Genomic DNA, 23,052 nt, shown 5'->3' on the forward strand with positions numbered 1-23,052 from the left:
GGACCCAGGCAGATCCCTAGAACCCGTTTCGATCAATATTGAAAATATCATTAGGTTAGGTAGGTACCCGTAGGTATGTATCCCCTTCTCATCTAATCCCGGAAACTAGCTTATAAACGCAAGGAACACTTACGATACGCTAGTGCTACATCTTCCTACTCTGTAGGGCCAACGACTAGTTATAGGGCTGACAGGTCCCTGCCGAATGACTACAAGTTACAAATGGCAACCTTGTACTAAATGACAACCATCTTCTAAACTCTATCTTTTCTAGGCCATATAAAGGGCAGTTTCCAAACACAATGTAAATGATCGAAGTTGAATCTAGCTAGGCGCGGTTCCCTGTCTGAACCATAAACCGAGCAGCAGTTAGATCGTTGCTTTATACATATCAAGCTTGAATTGACGGTTGAACCGAGGCTGGGACAGTAATTTAACATTGTATTAAGTGAATCGAGCACTAAGAGCATAAGTAATGATGGTAGCTAATTGAGAAGGGCGAGTAGTAAAAAGAGAAGAAGGGAAGCGGATAATATTATAGCAGTTAGAGTTCGGTTAGATTTCAGCTTTTGACCTTGCTCCCTATTTAAAATACCTACATGTACTCTTATATGTAGCGGAACCTACGTCTTAACTTTAAGCAGTCGTTTTTCACTCCCGTATCATTGAGCCTCTCCGGTCCCTGCACCTCGTTGAAGGATGAAAAACCACCAACTCACAAGCTCCGGAGCATTCTCTGAGGAAGGGGTCTCCCCGTTACGAAGTGCCGCAGAATTGCCTTTTATCAGCCATCAGCATTCCAACACGAGCAAAGTGTTGTTGAGAAGAGAATGGAAACATGTAAAGTTATACAAGGATTGATCACTTATCTGGAACGAAATGGGAGTGATGAGTTGGGGGCGAGTTTGTATCGACTAATTAATACTTTTTAGCGACAGCGAAAGAAATACTTTCTGTACATATAACAAAGGAAAGGGATCCGTTACACCATGCCCCCATACCTAACCAAACCTACCTTACATATACCATTTAAGTAAAAGTGCTTGGACGTTACTCACTTCAACCATGGTAACTGCCCAGGAATGTCCCAGAACCTCTTCGCACCCGCAGCCATCAACGCAACAATCGCCCACCTAACGACCGCCCCCTTGGCGCTCTCACCCCCCAGTGCTCCTAAAAAAGTCAACCAATACCCCAGCCCCCTGAATTCCCTCCCTTCCCTATCAAAATTAGGTTTCTTGTCACTCATTCTCTTGAATTGCTTCAATTTAGCGTCACCATAGGGAGGATATCTGACATCGAGCAGCTTCTCCATCCAACCGGGAGTGGTGGTTACGGAGCGACAATGGGTGAAGGTGTCGAAGGAGGCTTTGCCTCGATAAGCGCCCTGGCCTGAGTCGCCTACTCCACCGAAGGCGAGGGTAGGGATAGAGCCATGGAAGAAAGAATCATTGATTGAGGCTCCGCCGGAGGTTATGTTGTCAAGGACTGCGGCAGTTAGCATGTGTTGCCCGTGGAAGCCTTGGCATATAATGAACTATGGTGCCACTTACGTTTAGATGTTTCCTTTTTAGAACCGAATGCATAGAGACCCAGAGGCGTTGAATGGACCGCATTAGCAGTCTCAATCGCCTCCTCCACATTATCAATAGCAAGAACAGGAATAAGGGGGCCAAATGATTCATCAACAATCATAGAGTCCTTAATATCATTAACCTGAACCACAGTGATCTCAATAAAGTTTTCGGATTCATCCATTTCTCCGCCAATCAAAATCTTTCCCTTGGAATCATCGACCATCTTCTTGATTCGTAAAAAGTGTCGCTTATTGACGATTCTGCCAAAGTCGGGACTTGCTTTTTGGCCATTAGGGAAGAACTCCTTGAGTGCTATTTTCAGTTGTTCTATAAATGCCGGAAGTATTTCCTTCTCAACCATGATATAGTTCTGGCTAATGCAAACTTGACCAGCGTTGAGAACCTTGCCCCATAACAGCCGGCGAGCCGCAAGACGGGGGTCAGCATTTTTTGTCACAATTGCTGGGTTGCGGCCTCCAAGTTCAAGAGTAACTGGGGTCAATGTCTCGGCAGCCTTCTTTGCAACAATTGTGCCGACTTGGGCGCTTCCTGTATAGAAGATCTTGTCCCACTTCTCATTGAGTAGTGCGTTTGTCTCTGGAATGGCACCATTGATAACGGCAAACGCATTTGGATCGAGGTATTCCTCAAAGATCGTTTTCAAGACCATTGCCGTTGCGGGAGAAACTTCTGAGGGCTTCAAAACACCGGTGCAGCCAGCTGCAATAGCACCAATGAAGGGGCCAAGTGAGAGTTGCACGGGGAAGTTGTATGCACCTATAACTAGGATCGTGCCAAGAGGTTCTTTCCTGATTCTGGGGCTGACAAGTCGGTTGGTGAGAGGGATGTCCGGCGCAGTTTCATCCTTCATCCACTTTTCCAAATTCTTGGTAATGAACATAATGTCATTCTTGCACCAATCTACCTCCGAGATGACCGTTTCGAAGATCGGTTTGCCCAGGTCCTGCTTGCATGCCTCGATGAGGGCATCGGTATTGTCCACAAGGCCCCAATATAGCTTGCGTAGCTGCGTCAATCGATATGAAAGTGGCTTTGTCTTTTGCGAACGGTATGTGGTTTTGATGCGATTGACCGTGCTGGGGATCGAGTCGATGGCCGTGGCCTCGAACGGTGGGATTTGAACAGGTGCCATTGTAACGTAGCTGTTCGAATAACTTGGTCAGCGAATTTATTTAGAATTTAAAAAGGTCAGAGAATAACAAAAGCGTCGATCTCAGGATGGCATTGTAAATGAAGGAAGTAATCAGACAGCGGGCACTCATTCGCCCACCACGCACTCCAACTACAACTGTAACAGTAACTGTCATCTGGCATCTCAGCAGCTTTGCAGAGCTTCTTTCTCGGGTTCGTCCGCAATAACCCTCCATGATATAAAGGCCAAGTCTCAAGTAATCAGATGCGCCCAGCAACAACAGCTAGGAGGTAGTCCTGGCTCAGTTGCTACGCATAGCGTGCATAGCCATCAAGGGAGCAGTTAAGAATCAAACGGGGTATACTCACATTCTTCAATATATTGCTTCCTATTGTTCTAATAAAGACAGAATCGCAATGTAGTTCAATGAGGAGTTGCGATCTATATATGCGGTCGGAGTTACGAAACAGATGAGTAACCGCGTGGCAATGGAGGGATCATCGTGCCGAGGTCTGGGTGTCTGGGAAGATGCGAGTATGATTCTGGACAGCTCGCTACTCGTGCGGCCAGAAAGGCCTAAAATTAGAACGATTCTTCCACTTGAATCAAGAGAGCTGTGAAAGCGGGAACCAATCAACACCAGCAAGGGCTCTTCCTCCAGAACATTAGTAATTATGATGATAAATGCTGCTTATCAAGTTTCATGCGACAAGTTTCATGCGACAAGCATTGCTGTGGAAGTTGGTTTTCTATCTCGACATTTTACATTTCGCCCGGATAACTGTACGAAAGCTCCCTTTTTTAGGGGATCTCAATATTGCTTAGTACCGTCTTATGTCCCACAATCGTCTCTGCTACGAGGCCAACACATTGGAATTGTACATTTGCAGATGTCCTAGCACAATATTTTACAGTGGTCATTAAATCCAACTTCTCCACTTCTACCTTCTGACACCCACCCTCTTCCCAGTCGGTCCCCTCCCCTTTAATCCCTTACCAGCCATAGCCATTTCGGGAATTGCTTCCCTAGCGACAGGTTTTGCCCATGCCATCTCGATTTGCTTTATCCCATCTACTAACTGGCCAGCGGTTTCTCGTTTCTGATCCTTCATTACTGCTTGTTGACGATGCTTAACTAACTCCTGGCGCCGATCTTCTGTCATTTCCCACTCCTTGGGGAAGCGGAGTTTTCGCTTAAAGTGATGATGTCGGGTATCCAAAGGTACATCTTCAAAGGTATCCGTAGGATCCTGCAACTATTAGACCAAGTAATTATAAAATAAGAAAGGGAACATACCCTTGCTTCATGAAGAAGTGTATCAACCAAATCACCTAGATACCGTTTGTTTTGAGCTTGCGTCTCAAACATTTCACAGCTCATTCGAACAGTATCTGCCTCTGGGTTGTATCTCGGCCCCAGTAATTTTCTCAGCTTGTCTCTTTGGATCGATGTTAGATTGGGCATGTCTGCTGGAGAAAACTCCAAGACGACTTTCTTCTCCGCTGGGTGGTGTTCCCCCATGTAAGTTGTGTATCTGAATCGCAATGGCATGTCTGCTGTTGGTGGTTCGAATGGCTTTGCTAACTCTGCAGTTTTCTATTAGCAATCTATTTTATGCAAGCCATTGGGGGTTGCAAAAAACAACATACTTGACAAAAGCGGCATCTCCCAAGCGGCCAATCTGGCATAATGTCTCCACTCTCTGTGCTGTTCCAATTCACCATGGGCGAGTGATGAAAGATCATCCTCCATATCCTCAGCAAACCCTCCATCTTCGAATGGTTCTGGGTCCCCCATATTCAAGAATGTCTCCTTGAGCTTCTTTTTCGCTGGTAGGAATTCTGGCCCTGGCGGACCAAAATCCAACTCTGCATCTAGATAATCTTGTATATCTTTCGCTGAACTGTCTATCTCTGCGTGCGCGGCCCTTAAGTCGACCCCGAGGGCCTGTTCAGCTTTCGAAATAACAGCCGCCTCGGCCTCGGGATCGATCGTGGTCTTCCATCGTGTAGGAGTGGTGGAAAACACTCTCCGTCTCCCAATTGGCCGGGCACTGCACTTAGAGGAGAGCGACGCGCCAGCGCAGCTTCTGGCTGTCAACCGGAGGCCCTTGAGAGCCGTTGCCATGACGGGTGGTGTGTGGATATAGCGGTCGCCTTTCCAGGAGATACTAGGTGAGATAAAATTGTAGATCGAGGCTGAGGCCAATATATGCGCTAAGATCGATTGAGGACTAGCCGGCTCCTGCTACAGGGACGTTCAAGATTGATAGGGATTGTTCCCCAACCCCGACAACCATCGCCCAGCCCAACAGGGTAATCATCTGAAGGGCAAGCTCCAAACCCTCACAAACAACTCAACGAAATTTCCTGTCTAGTATATGCATTCCCACTAGTAATAAATCTTTTACTGTGAGGCTACGAAATCCCGAAAGCTGGCCCATTGATCCAAGCTAGATTAGGGCGACAACGTTGGAATCCACAGCACCCTACAAGACAGGCTCATTTTGGCACTCCTTTTCTCTTCTTCCACCCTATCTACGACTCATGACATGGAACCGGTAAAACGACGAATGCGTCGGGAATGTTTTTTAACCATTGGCGCAACCGCCGATTTCCCTCAGCTGCTTGCAGCGGCAGTATCAGATCCGACATTACAGAAACTCAGAGATCTCGGCTTTACTGATCTCACATTACAAGTCGGCGAGTTGGCAGATTATTTCCTCCAAATCAAGCCAGTCGATAGCAAAGGCATTAATATCCGGCACTTTGCATTCAACAAACATGGCCTGCAAGATGAGATGAGAAAGTGTCAGGCAAAGCCGGGCGTATCGGAGGAGGGTATCGTGATTTGCCATGCTGGTAAGCTATTCTTCTGGATATATAAAACACAACAAGAAACGATGTTAACTTCTTGAAGGAGCTGGCACTATTCTAGATGCTATGCGGTTGGATTTGCCGCTTGTGGTAGTACCAAATATCTCACTCCTGGATAACCATCAGGAAGAACTTGCGTCCGAGCTGGAGAAGCAAGGATATGTGGTCAAATCAGATTTACTGTACGTATCATTTAATTAGGTTCTCTGGGGTATTTTTGCTCTTGCTATTGCGTTTATTGTTTCTCATGCACCTAGGCACCCCCTTGGATATCGCATTGTATCGAGAGGCATACTAATTTAAAGTAGAGGTCTTGCTGGAGCAATTGAAAAGGCAATTGAGATGAAGCGAGCAGCTTGGGGTCGTTCTAGTGGCAATGCTGGCGGTATTGCCCGGATTGTTGACTCGGTGTGCGAATACGAGGAAGAGGTTAAGGGGCGCCTTGACTGAGTAATTGTCATATTATGGGAAAATTTGGGCACTTGTTTATGGCGTTTCATATGGGATAGGAGATGATACCCCTCATGACAATAATTTGTCGAATGGTATGGGCGACGCGGCTAGAGAATGGCAATCGATCAGCGCAGGAGCAAGTAGTGCCATGTGTTTGCAGCCCTTCAGGAAAGTACCCCGGATGGGGATGTTCAGGGGGGAAAATTCCGAACCACCCTTGAGGGCCGAGAGTAGTGGGATTGGGGATTTATCTACCAAATTGGTCGGATATTCTGCAGCTGCTGGTCGTTGTGAAGGCACCCGCTTGGTCCGAATGGATGTATCGTTTGAACGAGCCGGACCCCAGCTCTAGGTCCTTACAGTTCTTGAAATTACCTAGGGCATTCCAACCGTTATTAGGTCCAAGCCTTTTAAGGTCCCTTCATTTCAAGTGTTAAGGCGCCTGGAATTACAAACCTGGGTTAGGCTCCTGAGGCTCTTGAGCACGTTTGAGGGATCTTTGGCATGTTAGTACTAAGAAATGCTGCTTAAAAACTTATCCTGCTCTCTATACTAAAAGAAACCGCCCGTTTCGAATGAACCATGTTAAGTTACCTTAATTAGCAATGCCAAATTCCCGTATCTTTGACAGCCGAATAATGAGTACCTAGGTACCTAAGATCCTGGTTGCTGACTCCGCTATAAAGTAAGCTGACAGCAGTTAAGGTCTCACTACTGTTATTATTGAAAAAAACAATTGGACCTTTTGCGGGCACGCATCAGTCACTCGTTCCTTGTCTACACCGACCGGTCCTAAACAGTGTAAGCATTATTGATCGAATTCAGATGGCCATGATGGCCTGGAAAGGTCGATATAGCTGACAGCTCCCGCTTTAGAACCACAAAGATAAGACTCTAACTCGCACCTCCTTTGAAGAATAAAATCATGGCCCTCAATCCAGACTTCACACTATGCGAGGCATCCCCTGACCAAATGGACGAAGTCATGCGTGTGATGGAAGTTGCCTACCGGAACGATGGGATTTGGAAATTCGTCCGAGAAAACTGCGACGATGAAGAGCTTCACGAATGGGTTATGAAGTGGCTCGCCCCCCGATGGACTATGCCCGATATTACTACATATATCATCACAGAGAAGAGTTCTGGGTAAGTAACCCCCCCTGCACTATTTATATATTGAATTTGACATTTTATTCATGTAGGAAGATTATAGCGTGGACTGCTCTCCAGTTCCCATGGAAATGGCGGACTGAGAAGGATGCTAAGTTCATGACTCCCGAGGCTAAAGCCGTAGCCTTGAATGAAGTATTGCCGCCAATTCTATTAAAAGAAATGTTCCTTCCTGCGCTGGAAGAATTCTGGGCGAGCCTAGGGGAGTCCGCAAAGCATGGTTACAACCCAGAGGAAGATTACCGTACGTGTCGTTGTTCATTATCTTGAACGGGTCTTGTACAATCCGAATGGGATACAGTATCTAATATATACCAGACCGCAAAGGCACAATGGTCCAGCCTGAATTCCAGAGATTGGGCTTAGGATCAGTTCTCACGCGGGTCACTAATGAGATTATGGATGGGAATCCTGCTAGGACCTGGGCTCCTGCAAGACCGTCGTCTATCAAGATGTTCAGGAATATGGGCTTCAAAGATATCGCTACACAGGACTCACATCTGGAACGGTGGGGTGGCACGAGAGAAGATAGTATCACTTACTTTGTACGTCGGGACCCTTGAATTATCTAGATACTCTAGATTCCCATGCTTGAAAACCCTGTTGGTTATGATAGTATCTAGCTAGCAGTCCCACCATAGCTCTGCGTGTTGTCCGCCACGCTCGATGTCGCCGGTGACGCTGGCATGAAATTGCCCCCTTCCTGTTGCTACTTTTTCTGCCCTCAGTCAAGACTCGCCAAGCTGTCTAGTTACTCTCCGGCACGTATCTCATAGCCCCTGACTGTACTTACCCATGTTAAAGACCCAGGGTAGCAGAGGCAGCTGTTGTGATTTGTGCTTGATACCTCTTCAAGAACCTTTTGGTCAAACGCAAAATATGCAAAACTCATAAGGAAGGCATTACCTAGTGTAGAGTAGTAGAAGTGTCTAAATGGAAATCATAAACAATAGACGATAATCTTAGACAGTAATAGTACAGAAGGTAATTATTCTCTATACATACTTACAGTCCCCGCAATTTTGTAGGATCCTCCGACTCAACCGGTTTGTACCGCTCCTCCAAGGTTTCTTCCACGCTCTTATCAAGTCCATTAGGCTTCTCATATCTTTCATGCAGTGCTTTCTCAACAGCCGAAGAATGGCTTATAGCAGATGATTGTGCTTTAGATTCGATCTTCTCTTCCGCAAGCCCAATAGCTGCTTGTGCTCTGTCAATGGCCTCTTTGCCCTTCTCAACTCCTTTGCTTAGAGCGTCTCTTACAGCACCACGCGCTGCATCGACCGTTCCACCACTCCTCCGGATGGAGTCACTGACAGCGATTGCCCCTGATTTTGCTTCGTCCGTGGCCCTGACGGCTTTTGCCGCCGCAGTATCTCGATATTCAGCAGCTTGATCCTTGGCGTGCTTTGCCGCAGATTTACTCTGATCAATAGCTTCCTGAACCTTATGTGCAGATACCTTCTCAAGATGTTCAATTTCATCCCTTGACTTCTGTATGCCTCCACCAAGCAATCGCGAAACTGAACCCACTATACCCTCTCTCGCCTCATCCCAATCTGTTCTCTGCACCCACCGCACGGCATTCTCAACCTCTGCATTCCATCGGTCCTTGGCGGCTTCTGTTAACGTACTTCTTTCTTCACGGGCAAGTTCTGCACGGCTTTGTGGCGGGGGTAGAGGGGTGGGCTGGAGGAGGCCTTCTAGAACCCGTGATTGTGAACGGAGGGATTGGGCTTGAGATGACCGATTCCGCTCATGTGCGAGGACTGTGAGGTAGGCAAGGCCGAGTGTGAGTGTGACACCGCTTGTCTGGGAGCTTCATTAGCTACGATTATCTATAATGGGCTATGTTTTCCACTTACGAAGCCGGTGGTGAACCCCATGCTTTTTGGTGAAGCTTGGTACGATGCGCCAACAGCGCAATGCTCTGCTGTATGAGTTGTAATTATGTCACAGATATGCGATATAATTAATTGATACCGAAGGGGCTCCGGAGAGCTTTTGGAAAGCTGTTGAGCAAGGGTTGACGTTCTTGATGTAGGTGGGTTGATTCAAGCTTGCGGCTCGCCAAAAATTCGAAGCCGGATGAAAATCCCGGGGTTGTACAGGAGCAACCGCAACCACAACTTTCAGACGCGACAGCATTCGGAGTACTCAACTCTCAGCGTACCTATTCAAGGCCCTATACCACTCAGAGCAGCGAATTGGTCACATTGCCTTGATCAAATCCCCGAATAAACTTTTACTATGGCTGGAGGGCGAATGAAATACCGCCATCTCGGCCGCTCATCCGCACATAGACAAGCTCTCCTTCGAAACCTCGTAACCTCTCTCATCGAACACGAATCGATATCGACGACATGGCCTAAAGCAAAGGAGGCGCAACGCCTGGCGGAGAAGCTTATCACGCTGGGGAAGAAGAACACAGAAGCGAGTAAGAGGAGAGCGTTTAGTGTATTCTATGTACGTTACAGGGCTGGCACTTCCACTCCACCTATTACACCCATTTATTGTTCCTTGGGAATGGGTAAGGCTGACAGAGTATGCTAGACACCGCATAAATTGATGCCAAAGCTGTTCGGCTCGCTTCGAGAACGATATTCTGAGAGACCTGGCGGATACACACGTATTCTACGTGTCGAGCCCCTCAAGCCTGACATGGCACCTTCAGCGATTTTAGAACTCGTCGATGGTCCTAAGGATATGCGCTTTGCGATGACAGCGAGGACGATAGTGCGGGAAAGGGGCCAGGGAAGGCCTGTTGGCGAGATCACGGCGAAGAATATTGATAAGGTTACACGGTTTAGGCCGGGTGGGGAGGCGGAATTGGAGGATATGGTAGAGCAGATGTCTGATTTGGAGGTTGGGGATAGAAATAATGCTGCGAGTGAGGAGAGAAGATGGGGTGGGACTGTATAAATAGCCGGTAGGGCGAGAGGAAACCATGTGGACAACCATATGAGTGTTGGTACTTATCAGTATTGCATGTCAGGGGCGTTGCTGGTATTGGTATTTGTAAAATATGGAGTATGAAATTGTTCTACAGGAAATCAAATGTATCCCCTTTGTCTCTGAGCATCTTTCCTACTCGCTCAGTCCCAGCAATTCTCTCCAGCTTCAGTACATCCCATTTTGAGAAGATGGCCCTTACACTTCCCTCTCCTGGTGCCAGCTTCCCTTCTTGCACACTTCGACCTAGGTATCCTGCAACTATCTCCTTGTAGAAGACTGGATTATCAGGTAACCCGTACATGATTACTTTTCTAACCCCCCGCACCTGGTACCTCCTAAAATGGTGGGCTCGTTCGGTATACAGCAGGACACTATGTCGTCCGGTGAAGAAGTGCGATCTTGCCCTAGCTACATCTCTCACAGAGGTGTACTCTGAGATACTGCCGAAGGACAAGCTGCTAGTCGTAGTAGATGTTGATAAATAATTTCTCACTCGGACGAAATCCAGGTAGGAAGGAATGAACATAAGAGTGCCAGCAGTATCTTTCGCACGGCGAGTCAGGGATGGGATTATAGCGGATGTGAAGTAGGTGAAACGAGCGTCTGGATCCGTAGCGAAAGAAGGAGATTCTAACCGGGAAAAGGTCTGTTTGATTTTCAAGCCCAGTTCTTGGATAGCCCCAGAGTAGGTATCACTGATTTTGACTTTGCCTGCCCAGTTGGTTGATTGATTGTAGAACAGGGTATTGAGTTCAGGTGTGTTGAACCCAGCGAGTGCAATGACTTGGCGGAAGTATTTGGCATTGTTGTCCAGATACCAGGACCGGACGCGGCTGAAGTCGCAGCCATGGGCCTCCTTTGGCTGCATATTGAGATGCTCAAAGATGTATTCCACGTGCTCCCAGTTTTGCATTAGCAGAGCATCCGCCTGATCAACTATAATCATTTCGATAGAGCTCAAGAAGTCGTAATCGCCCTTCTTGTCATCTTTTCCTTCGAGGGCCATGCGCAAGCCCAGCGGGCTTGCAAATATAATATCGGAGTTGTAGAACTGAGAGAAATACTTGATGGTTTTCCGTGTGAATTTTAGACCAAGGCGGAACATATCATCGTCGTTTCCTTCGAATAATTCGCTGAAATCCTCGGGCTTGTCAGCTGAGAATTTTTCGCCCTTCTCAACATACGAATCTTCAAAGCGTTTGCGATTCTCTTGCTGTTCTGGCGGGCATATAGACGTGATGGCATCTATCATTCGACAGCAGGACTGACGGGTAGGCAGGATCATCAGGACTTTGGGCCGGGTGAAACCCTGGTCCCTTAACTCAAGATCATCGCTCCCTTCCTTTGCGAGGCGGGCATTGTTTTTGATAACACGGTCTCGGGTTCTACTACCATTAGTCTAATTCTAAGTTTGGGAAGACGGAAAGTCGGGATACTGACTTGAACACATGGTTGACAGCGTGTAGGCAAGTTAGCCGGCGTAGTTCCTCCGAATTAGAAGGCTTTCGCTCACAATACAATATGTCTTGGTAGTTGAACATATATGCCGCTATACTTTTCTCCATATGGTTGAACTCGGGCCATTGTTTTGCCACGGCCCCAGCTAGCTTTAGCTTTAACTTCAGGTCAGCAGGGCTAGATACCGAGGGTGCCAGGGCGACCGTTTTCTGATCCACTTCCTGAGGAGTGCTGAAAACAGCCTTCCCAACTTTTGGGAGAATTAGCTTTTGTGTCGCCCATTGGTTCAGCTGCAGAGCCTTCAGTTTCTGCGACAACAGGTTTCCATCTGGGTTTGCGAAATGGACTTCAAAAGGGTCCAAAGAATCTTCAGAGTCTTCCTCCTCATCATCATCTAGCAGGGCATCAGCTGTAGTGTCTGGACCCTCTTCTTCCTCGTCCACATCATCAGTCTCGTCGGAGAGTTTCTCCAGTCTCTCTGAGCTATCGTCAGACACAGTCTCCGCTGGCTTTCCCGGCTGGGGATGGTCTAATTTCCTTCTTTTGGCTTGTGGTGCAGAACCAGCAGCGAGACTTTGTATAAGCGCCGAATAAGGTCGCACTGCCGGGAGTGGTTCATCCTCTTCATCGGTAGATTCGTCTTCGCTAGGCGACTTGTCATCCTCCTCTTCAGACGGATTCTCGGACTCTGAGTCTTGGCCAGCGTTCCTACTCTTTGTTAACAGGAAACTTGTTAAGATGCATAGAGAACAATATATACGCTTCTTCCTGCTTCGCAATTCGTGCGCTGTCGAAAACAGGACGTTTGGCTCTAAATCCACCACCTCCCCGTCCGCGACCACCTCCACCACCACCTCCCCGAACACCTCCGCCTCCACGTCCGCGGCCTCGAGAACCACTGGATCCAGAACCTCGCCCTCGGGAGCCGCCTCGATTTCCGTGGAATGCCATGGTGCTGCCAGAGTACAATTAGGAATATCTCGTAGCTTGAACCTCCTCGAAAAATTAATTTACGGCTTTCACACAGATAAGCTTTCTTATCTTAGCGCCAGTCGAGGGTTCGTTAGACAGGGGTTCGAATAAAGACTGCAAAACAGAACGGCTTCCATTGCAGAGACTTTGACGTTGGTGAATTAGGAAAATCAAGGTAGCCATCTGAATAAATACTCTCGAACTGAACGACCTCTCTAAAGCACCCGTTTCCGGCTATTATACTTAACGAGGAGCAATCGATTCCCAGCTCCCACCAGCAACAAGTGGTGGTACGTGCACGTGAACTACAAGCCCACAAATCCAACCCACCAAAGGGCAAAGGCAAAATAGTCGACGAAAGAGATCGGTGGGGAATTTTCAACCACACGTCAACCCACCAACGTCCACAGCCTCGAGAACCTCCATCTCTGCACCGGATCGATTCTACTCCTGTTGCCCACCATGGCGGTCGATCCTCCCTCATTTTTGCATCTTGCGCGGCCTCTTGCGCCCACGGTAATCGGTGTCCAGCCCACTACTGCGCCAGTAAATGTCATAATCCAGCCACAAGTTCGTCTCCATGCCGCAGAACTTCGCATGAATAAGAACTTACAATGAATAGGCAATCTTCTCGATCCTTGACCACGCTATCCGACGAGATATCCGGGACACGCAATCCACACGAGTTATCGGAGCCCTGCTTGGCGTACGCTCAGAAGATGGCATGGAAGCTGAAGTTCGAAATTGCTTTGCGATCCCGCACACGGAGAACGAAGATCAAGTTGAAGTGGACGTTGAATACCAAAAGAATATGCTTGCTTTGCAACTTAAAGCCAACCCGAGGGAGGTTTTGCTGGGATGGTATACCACCAGTCTTGACCTGAACAGCTTCAGCGCCCTGATTCAGAACTTCTTTGCGAGCCCGGAGACCGGAACTTTCCCTCATCCTTCTATCCATGTGACTGTTTCAACGGATCCGGGGAAAGGAATCGAGGCCAAGGCATACATCAGTGCGCCCGTGGGGGTGAACGCCGAGCGTGCTTCTGAGAGCTGCCTCTTCCTTCCAGTTCCATACGATATCCGATACAGCGAATCCGAGAAGAGTGGACTTGAGTTAATCTCTGGTGCAAAGGATAGCGAGAGCCGTGCTGCTCCAGTAGTCTCAGATATCGAGGGACTTGAGCGGGCCGTTGACCAAGCTCTCGATCTCCTCGAGCGGGTTGCCGAGTACGTTAATTCTGTGTTGGATGAGGAAAGGCAGCCTTCAAATCCGCTGGGACAGTTTTTGATGAATGCCTTGTCGTTGGCGCCAAAGGTTGACCCTGAAGTGATTGAGAGAGATTTCAATAACCACGTCCAGGATGTGCTTGTTGTTTCATACCTTGCAAACACCATCCGCACCCAGATTGACCTTTCCCAGAGACTCGCGACCGCTACTCTCACTATGGGTGGTTCTGATGCCTTAGCGTCAACTGGTGGAGGGGAAGGCGGCGAGAAAGGCGGCCAGCGAGGCGGAAAGCGTGGTGGACGTGGAGGTGGTGGACGCGGTGGACAGCAAAGGGAACCAAGAGAGCCAAACGAGTAATTTTATGATTCATTCTGCTATTTCCACGCAGCTCGGCGGTGCATGATGTGCATTGTACAGGATGGAAAAGATTACGGCGTTACGGTGGGGCTATAAAGACATTCGCGTAGAATGGTATTCTGCACCAGGATTTTGTTTGTGTTCCAAGATTAAATCGTTGTACTCTGTTTTATTCATGTCTACCAGTCCAATGCCGTAAATTGGTTGTAAAGCTCCATTTGATGAGCCCGCCAAATTAAGCCCGCAATTTCCACCAACTCCACCAATGCTACCAAACGCCACTTTCTGTTGATAACATTACCATGAACCATTAAACTCCTGTAGGTGGCTTTGGGGGAAGCGTTGATGAATTGCCATAATTAGGAAGATGATGTCCAACTTGCCCATTCTGCGGCAGCCCCTGCATGCCTTGGGGCACACCTTGAGGTAGCCCTTGAGGTAGCCCTTGAGGTATTCCCTGAGGCATTCCATGAGCCATGCCTTGTTGCATGCTTTGATGCATCATTGGCCTGTGAGCTATATGCGGAGATGCATGGTAAGACGGCAAAGAGTTATTCGAACCTTGCCGAGCCATGCTGTAACCCATTCCGCTTCCAAATTGCTGTTGGGGGGCAGTATATGTGTCATATGTGAGATGCGGGGATCCGTGGAGAGGAGACCCATGATGTGGCATGGTCTGCGGAATTGGGAGACCGGCGTTGCCAGGGACGAAGGATTGTGTTTTTGGATTAAACGCATGCCGATTGAAACTCCCGGGGATCGGGTGCTGGCTCTTGGGATCAGCTGGATTTGCAGTGCTTGGCAGCTGGCCAAACGCATAGGGAATGGAATTCGGAGGTCCAGTCGCCATTGGTCCTCGGGGTTGATATGGACTCTGATACAGAGGCTGCTGCTGCTGCTGCCACTGCTGTGGTGCAACTGGAGCCGGCTGAACAGGTGAGCCGTAGGCAGTAATAGGGGCACTATGCGGCTGAAATCGGGGTTGGCCTGGTTGGGCATATTGCTAAGTGGTGTTAGGAAAATATGGCTCGAGAGGTAGGAATCGTAATGATTTACCTGGGGTATATTGTTATATACTTGCATGTTTCCATTGCTAACAGCGGTCGGATTGAATTGTTGTGGTGGGCCATTGAATTGAGGCGGCACTGAGGTGTGATACATATTCTGGCCAGTCCCATTAAATGTCTGCGGGGGCATAGGCGAATAATGAGATGTTGGAGTCCATGTCGGTACCTGAGTTTGGGGGAAGAAGGGAGTATACTGCGATCGAACGTCAAAGTTTTCCGAATCATCTCGTCGCTTTACCGGCTTGGATCGTTTACTCTGACTAGATCTGTCTTTCGTTGAAATAGAGCTAGACCGCGACATCTCATTACCATCTTCGGTATCTTTCAACTAGTTAGCGGCTGGTACTCTCCTGTAGGTCGGGGTAGCTGCATACCTGGTGTGGCATCTCCTGCCTTTTCATCCTTACCGAAGATACGCTCGCGTGCCCTGTTGTAAGCGGCCTCTCGTTCTTCTCTAGACAACCTACACTACGTTAGCAAATGAAGATATACAGGGTCGATAGAAATCTCACTTTTCTTTAGCTGAAAGGGATTTTTCTTTGCCATCACTACCAGTTTCTGAAGTCGCTTTTGAAGTACTTGGGCCAGTGTCATTATCTCCCCCCCGTCGCATTATCTTCATCGCTGGCATCGTTGGAGGCGGGGTATTCCCTGATGTGGGGGGGTTTGAGATGCTGGTCAATGAGGGAGGCAACCGGCAAAACGGGGTCCGGAAAATACGAACAGCTCCGGCTACAGAGTCAACTTGATGGGTCATGTGGTAATAATCAGCCAGCTTATGAGTTAGCATCCTGCAGAACGAGTTGCATGGTGGTAGATCGATGAACGGCTCTCTGATGATAGAGGTTAGCGTCGTAGCTCTAAAAGTCGATTGCCTAATCAGCAAAGAAGACATAGGACTCACTTGGAATCAATAACAAATTTTTGCAAGTCTTGCTCTAATCGGAGCAGGAAAATGCGGTCTTTCGGTGACTCGAGTGCTTCCAACAATTTCTCATCTGGCGTTTGGCGATAGAAGAGATTAAAGGCATCTGGAACACCCGGCTGCCCAATAAGGGTCTTATTAGGCTTTCCATCATCTGTGACCTGCGGTCCAGACGACCCACTCTGAGGGGTATTGACTCCGTGACTTTGTCGTTCGGGCATAGGCTGCATACGCCTGTCTGGAGATTCATAAAACTGAGCACGGTATGCACGAGCAGCTGCCTCAGATCCAATCCGGGAGCCAGCGACGATTGAGCCTCGTCCTGAAAAAGTATCATCGTCCTCGGCAGCTTTGACACTGGCGCTATCATCAGGCCGCAAGGATTCCTTCTCATCCAATGCAAACGTAGTTCCGGATGTGATACTCTTCCCATCTAGACTCGGTGGCTTAGTACCCAGCTCTGATCCAGAATCTGGACGCTGAAATGGGTCCTCCGCGAAAGTATCTGCTGGATCCGGCTTCTTCCTAGCATTTATAGCGCCTGTGCCTGAACCATTCACGACTAAACTGGGCATTGGCATACTGCGGTCTCCGTCAATGTTCAGAGCTTTGACTGCATCCACCAGATTGGCTTCACATGCGGATGCGGGCTGAGGGTGGGTCATAACTTTTGGCCCACCCTCTTCCTGTACAGACTGGTTATTATCGAGGGATGACTCGGCAGCCTGAGGGGATTCGTGCAGTTCTTGCTCCTTATGAGCCTGCATTAAGATGTTCTCCGTTTTCAAAGCTCGAGCAGGGACAGATCCTGCAGCTTTATTAAAAGAACTAAGGGCTACATTGTCCTTGCCAGCAGATGCAGCTACCTTTGAGAGTGAAGATATGTCAGCAACAGGTCCTGTGAGGTGGAGGGCGGGAAACGTGTGTCGGCATGGATTTCATACCTTAGCAAACGACAATCGAGAAGTATCCGCAGACATTTGTGCAGTAGCCATTGCGAAGTATATTGCAGTCGAGAAAGGACCGCGGGAGCTGCGGAAATGAACGTAGCAGTTCAAATGAGACAGCGTAAGATCTCAGCTTGGCGAAAGGATTGAAGATCGGGAAGTGAATCGAATATTAAGGGAAGAGGTTAACCAGAGCGCCCGATGAAAAGACGTGACATCCGGTCATTGTCGTAACTAACCAGCTGGTGGTGGAAGGGGGGCAATATGAGGGGTTCGATAGGTCTGCCGTTACCAGTGTCGTGCAATAGACTGGTTTTGATCTTGATCGCGCGAGGGCGTACAACGTTGATGAAGTTCGAGTGCTGGTTGAAGTGGTGGTGATTTATCGATTCGATTCGATTTTCGACCCGTGCAACCCCAAACGTTGTCGAAGGCTAATCTCGGGCAGGGGGCTTAACAATGGGCAAAGCCTAGCGGGGGGACAATTTGAATAGTTAAAGAACAGACGAGGAGGAGGAGGATAATCAAGACATCCTCGGCGCAGAGAAGCTGTTCGAGGTCGTGGAAGGTGAAGAAGGCTTGCTGCGTAAAGCCATAATTCATAAATCGGCGCCCAAAGCAGAGGTTAAGGCTGCACTAAGAACCCTTGTCCTCGCCTGCGCAGCGTCCCAAGAGTAGCAAATATCTACGAAGTATCTACCGACGAAGTACTACTGTAGGTAATGTTCCGTCCTCACCTCACCCTTTGCGACAATAAGTATAATGACAAGCTGGCAACCCGTCATGCGCTAGGATTCCCCTTTATCCAGCCCAGTTTATATGCCAAGAGAGCATTCGTTGGCTTTTGGTTCTTCCTATTCATGCTGATGTGAAGCGTCTATCTACCGCTCCACCTCCCTGTCCGCGACATCTACTTCTACTTCGCACTTCGTACATACACAACCACAACCACAGCCACAGCCTCCATGAACCGATATCAAAGGCTGCCCACCGGTGGCCCCTCCAAGGCCACAGCCAGCACATTGTGCCAGAAATGTCTGAAGAGAGATATGTCTCCCCGCGCGTGTTTCTAATTCAAAAGGCTAACCGCATGCACGCCATTATTCCTACGAATGCAAAGCGATTGCACAAGAGCGCCCTTATGTCCCTCGACCTTCTAGAACCCAGCAGCTCTTGAATCCCAAACTTGTCCCCAAACTGACAAGCGATGTCCCGCAAGATCTGCTGAGGAAGTACGTCTTTACCCCCCACACCCTCTTCTTGTCTCCCGTTGCCTTGTGTTGCAGTGATGGGAAGTGGTGGTAGGAATTTACCAATTCTATTTCTCTGGGCTATTACAGGGCTTTCGGACGCAGACTGCAGCAGAGTATTTTGTCTGTTTTGCCAAGCCATGGCGCACAAGGAGGCCTATCTCTTTTGTTCTTCGTTGATTTATAGCGCAAGGAACGCCCTGGGGTGATATATGATCTTCTTGCTAAATGTGTTATCAGAAAAGGCATTGCCGACGAACAACTTGCGAAAGCTGAGCAGGAGAGGGGCCGGAAGCGCGAAAGGACGAGCGAGGAGCCCGAGGCTGCGGGGGCATCGAAGAGGATCCGATCTGCATCCGTCTCTTCCACAATATCCGTCTCTACCATATCTACAAATATGACACGATCCCAATCCCCTCGCCGATCCAATTCAGGCGGAAAACGCAGGCTTGGATCACCAAGTCTGTCACAATCACCATTTCCCAACGATTCGAGTCGCCAGGACCGGAGATTCCCTAGCGTCTCGAGGTCGCCCCCATCCCAACCTAAGGCTATGGATCGAGAAAAGAAACGGAGGCGGAGTTCTTTCTCGTCCGTGGATTCAATTTCTTCTGACGATAGGAGAGACAACAGGCGGGACTCTAGACGGCGGGATAGTAGCCGCAGCACCCGAAGGAGATATCAACATATGAGCCCTCCCATGAGAGGCAGAAGGACCGAGAGCACAAGTCCGAAGAGGGAAGCAAGAAGGATACCGTCGGACCGGGATCCTTCGCGAGAGGACTTCGGGAATGGCGGGGGTTCTCATCGTAATGATTTCAAGGACCACCAACCTCCTGCGAGAGAGAGGAGCTTAAGCCCTTTCAGCAAAAGATTGGCCCTCACCCAATCTATGAATATGGGGCGATGAAATTGATAGGGTGGTTTGATTTTATAAAGTGACACTGGTAGAACCCAGTTCCAGGTTCCTAAGACAGCTACCAGACTGGCTCTCCCGATGTAAATAGGTACCCATACCCAGACTACTCTACACGATGAATGAGACTCCGAACGCCATTATAATGCTTTCCATGCAATGCAAATCAATGAGGCGATGAGACCCTCCTTTATCACTGGATTTCAGCATCCTCTCTCTCGCGTTGCTCCTCTACTTCCTCCTCTCTTTCCCTTAACTTGACACCCTCAACCAGAGCAATTCCTTCCATTCCCGCCTCCTCACCACCTTCACTCGCAGTGGCAGCCCCACTTCCGGATTTCGCCTTTGCCGCCTTCTGTGCCCCTTCGATCCTCTCTCTCACCATTCGCGCGATAGCATTGTCTGTCCGAACATTCAAAATCTCCAGCTTCTTCTCCAAATCCCTCTTCAAGTCCCAGTTCGGTTTCTTAGGTTGTAATTTAAACAGATCTACCCCTTTATCATCATCTTCTTCCTCCGCCGCCTTCCTCCTGATCTCCTCTTCGACGTCTCTTGCTTGCTGCTCCAGGGTCTTCTCAGCTGCTAGGGTTGGCGGCGCCTCGAAGCCCAACTTCGGGCCCTTAGCTTCGGGGTCATAATTTCGACCTGAGAGGTGGAGCGTGGCGACATCAGGCGCGGCCGGGGGTGATGGGGAGCGTGTTGATTCTGGAGGGACAATTTCATCGGCCGGTTGCTTGCGCTTCAGAGATTTGAGCTTTGCCAAACGGGCTTTTCTCTCATCCGCCGCTGCCCCTAGAGTCGCATGGGTGGCCGACATTTGGTCGCGTTCACCGGAGCGTTCAATTGATCGGTTTGAGAGTACAGAACAGCTTTTATGTTTGTTTCAGGTTTGATCTTGAATATTGTCCAAGGCTGAAGCTGTGGTGGTGCACCCAGGCACTTCCGGACATTTTGCCTGAGGCGGACCGCGACGCACGCTAATCTGATTCCCGCAAACCTTAAACCTCGGAACCCAGAGCTTTAAAATGTTTTGCGTGATCACCATGAAAACACGATCCGGTAGATAAATACAGCTATCTGCCAATGCTTATACGAGCGGAACTGCTGCCCAGACGGTGGCCAACTATAGAACTGCCCGTCCTCCAATTTTTAGCGCCCCGGGTCTTCCAGCTATGGCCATACCAGCACGGTTCACGTCGAAACTATTCCGCATCTCAACCTGTTCAGCGCGATGAGGGTATCGATGGGTCTCTGTCGGAATCTGCCTTTGGGCATGAAAATGAAAATTGGCAGCAGGGTTGGAAGCAAGAATCATGGAGGCAGAAGTCGGTCGAGCCACCGGCGGGAGGCAGACGGGGTGTCAGGCGCTCTGGGCTTGTCAGACATGTCCACGCGAAAAGAGGCATTTTACCAAGAAAGAAGGGGGGCCTAAATGAGGCCGAACGATATTTTTCCCATCTAGAAATCTTCCGGCAGTCTCCTCGCCGACCTCAAAAAACGTACCAGCGGTACGGCCTCCGAACTCATGCGCCGAAAGTCAGCAGTTTGCAGAATCCATATCCTTGCAAGGACGACCCGTCGCCTATGCCCATATCGTTTCTACGATCTTGCTATCGTGTCTATAGCAAATATCCTCCATCGAAAGGCCGAGACATGCGATGGGATCTGGTAACAGAGTTGATTAGTATGAGCACCTCCACTTCCATACGCGAGAGATGGAGGGAGGCTATCCCACATAGCGGTCCGTGGATGGCAGTCATAGCAATAGCCATGAGAGACTATCCCCACAAGGCCCTGAAAGTCCTGAGCGGTACCTATACAGACCCATACCCTCCTGCTCCTGTTGTGGCCGACAGTCTTGACTTTATCATTTGGTATTATCTCGATGGTACGAAACCAACTAGTGATGGACCCAGCGTCTATCTCTACAAGACAATAACCAAATTATTACGGCATGGTCCCCCAGATTACGTGTATCTGTCACATCCTTCTATACTCCTCCTCCTATCACGTGTACCAACAGCCGATCATGTGGTAGAACTCTACCGGTCCCTAGAAGAAATAAACAATCCTTTTACGGCCGACACGCTTGCACATTTTGCTTCTCGCCTAGCCGACTCGGGCCCAGCCTACCAGAATATAGCGTTTGAGATTCTTCGGAGGATTGGCGATCTAAAAGAACCCTTCAATTCCGGCAAAATGAGGAGTATTTGCACAACTATGCTTCTAAACTCGAGCCGAGACGGGAAAGTCAGCCATTCGGAGATGTTTGAATACATGATGAAGTGCGGATTGGTACCGAATGGCATCATATATAACGTTGTACTTTCGAAGATGCTGGAAGCCGGGGATTCTGTAGGAGGTTGGCGGCTCTACCAAAGGATGAAGAACCATGGGCCCAGGCCGAGTAACCGTACATACTCAATATTGTTGAATGATGCTAAATGTAGAATGGATACGAATGACATTCAGCGGGTGCTTACAGTTGTGAAAAAGAGTCAGATTCGAAATCGGTTCATTGTCGCGGATGCCCTTCATTCAATATTACATTTCGATAAACAAGAGTCTTTACGAGCACTATACGAAGCAGAACCCGAGCCTTACGAGACAAACCGCCGCCGCCCAACATCCTTGGAGAAGATGCTCCCAATTTACTGCGAATACTTCAGTTTTACACCCTTGGCGAATCTCCTACCTGGGTTGGCGCAGCGGTTCCCCGAGTTCGTGGAACCACAAGATTGCCCACGATTAATCCCAATCCGCCCGCCTCCAGTGATCATTGTAATTATGGTCACTGCATTTCTGAAGGATTGCGTAGACCCAAAATCACCAAAAGCGTTCTATACCCATTGGTGCAAATTGGCACGGGATGGAGATCCACTTTTGATTGCGCTCTCTAAAGTCCGTGACGGCTTCTATTTTGTTCATGTCTTTAACTTGGTCCTCATGGCATTAGGTCGTCATGCTATCAATTTACCAACTTGTTTGAAGATCATCGGGGAGATGAGTTCTTCAGGAATTGGGCCCGCAGCTGGGGCAGAGCCAGCGGGAGTGAACAAGCCGGAACCTGTATTGCGGCTGCCGAAGCCAGGTGTTGGTACTTGGAGCGTTCTCGCCCAAATCTTCATGGCCCAACGCCAACCACGGGCTGCCGAGAAAGTCCTCGCAATGATGAGGGAGCGAGGAATACCACCCAACGATGTCACGTGGAACATCTTGATAGCAGGCTACGTAAGAATGCAGAACATGCCGATGATAATCGATGCGGTGGATCGAAAAGAACGCGCAGGCTGTCCACATGATCGGATAACCTTTTCGATATTGAGACGCGTGGAGGATCGGAGATCGCTTTTCGAGGGCCTGCAGAAGAAGCAGATGGAGACACTCCAGAGTTACCTATTGGAGCAAGAGACTAGCGAGGGAGAAGGTAAATCGGATGATAAGTTAGAAGAGGATGTTGATAGGGAGCATGTTGATGACGAGGAGCTTGTGGTTGAGGACATGCCATCTGCAAGTTGGTATAGGACATCTCTCGCCCCACTGGGTGAGAGTAAGAATCAAGTATAGTTGTATAATAGATGGCAATTTTTAACAAGGATAGGTGTTGGGGTGGGTTGTATAGTACGGGTTTTTGCATACTCACTTGGGGATCTGGAGTATGTGAACTTAGCGAGCTACATTTATTAGACAAAAAGACAAAGTAACAATTGGCTTAATAACTCCTCGTTTCCCCCAGTCTGAGTTTAG

General features: G+C 48.8%; 12 protein-coding genes across 12 annotated transcripts; 6 read left to right on the forward strand and 6 right to left on the reverse strand.

The window, feature by feature from the left end:
• Nucleotides 1-1,054: 1,054 nt before the first annotated feature.
• Nucleotides 1,055-2,730, reverse strand: BP5553_05305 (Aldehyde dehydrogenase; the record flags this gene model as incomplete). The annotated part of the gene is made up of 2 exons (XM_032013928.1): nucleotides 1,055-1,488; nucleotides 1,554-2,730. 2 exons carry the CDS (start codon nucleotides 2,728-2,730, stop codon nucleotides 1,055-1,057), a joined length of 1,611 nt encoding a protein of 536 aa, XP_031870528.1.
• Nucleotides 2,731-3,671: 941 nt separating this feature from the next.
• On the reverse strand, nucleotides 3,672-4,858 carry BP5553_05306 (putative 37S ribosomal protein S24, mitochondrial; the record flags this gene model as incomplete). The annotated part of the gene is made up of 3 exons (XM_032013929.1): nucleotides 3,672-3,980; nucleotides 4,028-4,317; nucleotides 4,381-4,858. The coding sequence occupies 3 exons, from the start codon at nucleotides 4,856-4,858 to the stop codon at nucleotides 3,672-3,674; spliced, it is 1,077 nt and encodes a 358-aa protein (XP_031870529.1).
• Nucleotides 4,859-5,282: 424 nt separating this feature from the next.
• Nucleotides 5,283-6,057, forward strand: BP5553_05307 (UDP-N-acetylglucosamine transferase subunit ALG13; the record flags this gene model as incomplete). The annotated part of the gene is made up of 3 exons (XM_032013930.1): nucleotides 5,283-5,592; nucleotides 5,651-5,789; nucleotides 5,916-6,057. 3 exons carry the CDS (start codon nucleotides 5,283-5,285, stop codon nucleotides 6,055-6,057), a joined length of 591 nt encoding a protein of 196 aa, XP_031870530.1.
• Nucleotides 6,058-6,985: 928 nt separating this feature from the next.
• On the forward strand, nucleotides 6,986-7,793 carry BP5553_05308 (uncharacterized protein; the record flags this gene model as incomplete). The annotated part of the gene is made up of 3 exons (XM_032013931.1): nucleotides 6,986-7,206; nucleotides 7,263-7,474; nucleotides 7,549-7,793. The coding sequence occupies 3 exons, from the start codon at nucleotides 6,986-6,988 to the stop codon at nucleotides 7,791-7,793; spliced, it is 678 nt and encodes a 225-aa protein (XP_031870531.1).
• A 235-nt stretch (nucleotides 7,794-8,028) lies between these two features.
• Nucleotides 8,029-9,116, reverse strand: BP5553_05309 (MICOS complex subunit MIC12; the record flags this gene model as incomplete). Its single annotated transcript, XM_032013932.1, has 3 exons — nucleotides 8,029-8,089; nucleotides 8,240-9,042; nucleotides 9,096-9,116. 3 exons carry the CDS (start codon nucleotides 9,114-9,116, stop codon nucleotides 8,029-8,031), a joined length of 885 nt encoding a protein of 294 aa, XP_031870532.1.
• A 364-nt stretch (nucleotides 9,117-9,480) lies between these two features.
• Nucleotides 9,481-10,152, forward strand: BP5553_05310 (Prokaryotic ribosomal protein L17; the record flags this gene model as incomplete). The annotated part of the gene is made up of 2 exons (XM_032013933.1): nucleotides 9,481-9,696; nucleotides 9,784-10,152. The coding sequence occupies 2 exons, from the start codon at nucleotides 9,481-9,483 to the stop codon at nucleotides 10,150-10,152; spliced, it is 585 nt and encodes a 194-aa protein (XP_031870533.1).
• A 121-nt stretch (nucleotides 10,153-10,273) lies between these two features.
• Nucleotides 10,274-12,594, reverse strand: BP5553_05311 (putative U3 small nucleolar RNA-associated protein 25; the record flags this gene model as incomplete). The annotated part of the gene is made up of 3 exons (XM_032013934.1): nucleotides 10,274-11,570; nucleotides 11,626-12,351; nucleotides 12,404-12,594. The coding sequence occupies 3 exons, from the start codon at nucleotides 12,592-12,594 to the stop codon at nucleotides 10,274-10,276; spliced, it is 2,214 nt and encodes a 737-aa protein (XP_031870534.1).
• Nucleotides 12,595-13,077: 483 nt separating this feature from the next.
• BP5553_05312 (Eukaryotic translation initiation factor 3 subunit F) lies at nucleotides 13,078-14,200 on the forward strand (the record flags this gene model as incomplete). Its single annotated transcript, XM_032013935.1, has 2 exons — nucleotides 13,078-13,185; nucleotides 13,238-14,200. The coding sequence occupies 2 exons, from the start codon at nucleotides 13,078-13,080 to the stop codon at nucleotides 14,198-14,200; spliced, it is 1,071 nt and encodes a 356-aa protein (XP_031870535.1).
• Nucleotides 14,201-14,510: 310 nt separating this feature from the next.
• On the reverse strand, nucleotides 14,511-17,187 carry BP5553_05313 (R3H protein; the record flags this gene model as incomplete). The annotated part of the gene is made up of 6 exons (XM_032013936.1): nucleotides 14,511-15,203; nucleotides 15,257-15,588; nucleotides 15,642-15,730; nucleotides 15,780-16,100; nucleotides 16,172-17,058; nucleotides 17,137-17,187. The coding sequence occupies 6 exons, from the start codon at nucleotides 17,185-17,187 to the stop codon at nucleotides 14,511-14,513; spliced, it is 2,373 nt and encodes a 790-aa protein (XP_031870536.1).
• A 1,342-nt stretch (nucleotides 17,188-18,529) lies between these two features.
• Nucleotides 18,530-19,299, forward strand: BP5553_05314 (uncharacterized protein; the record flags this gene model as incomplete). The annotated part of the gene is made up of 2 exons (XM_032013937.1): nucleotides 18,530-18,564; nucleotides 18,630-19,299. The coding sequence occupies 2 exons, from the start codon at nucleotides 18,530-18,532 to the stop codon at nucleotides 19,297-19,299; spliced, it is 705 nt and encodes a 234-aa protein (XP_031870537.1).
• Nucleotides 19,300-19,498: 199 nt separating this feature from the next.
• On the reverse strand, nucleotides 19,499-20,122 carry BP5553_05315 (Uncharacterized protein; the record flags this gene model as incomplete). Its single annotated transcript, XM_032013938.1, has 1 exon — nucleotides 19,499-20,122. The coding sequence occupies one exon, from the start codon at nucleotides 20,120-20,122 to the stop codon at nucleotides 19,499-19,501; it is 624 nt and encodes a 207-aa protein (XP_031870538.1).
• A 266-nt stretch (nucleotides 20,123-20,388) lies between these two features.
• On the forward strand, nucleotides 20,389-22,872 carry BP5553_05316 (uncharacterized protein; the record flags this gene model as incomplete). The annotated part of the gene is made up of 1 exon (XM_032013939.1): nucleotides 20,389-22,872. The coding sequence occupies one exon, from the start codon at nucleotides 20,389-20,391 to the stop codon at nucleotides 22,870-22,872; it is 2,484 nt and encodes an 827-aa protein (XP_031870539.1).
• Nucleotides 22,873-23,052: the final 180 nt, after the last annotated feature.

Source organism: Venustampulla echinocandica, assembly GCF_003357145.1.
Source record: "Venustampulla echinocandica strain BP 5553 chromosome Unknown scaffold_2, whole genome shotgun sequence".
Lineage (NCBI taxonomy): Eukaryota > Fungi > Ascomycota > Leotiomycetes > Helotiales > Pleuroascaceae > Venustampulla > Venustampulla echinocandica.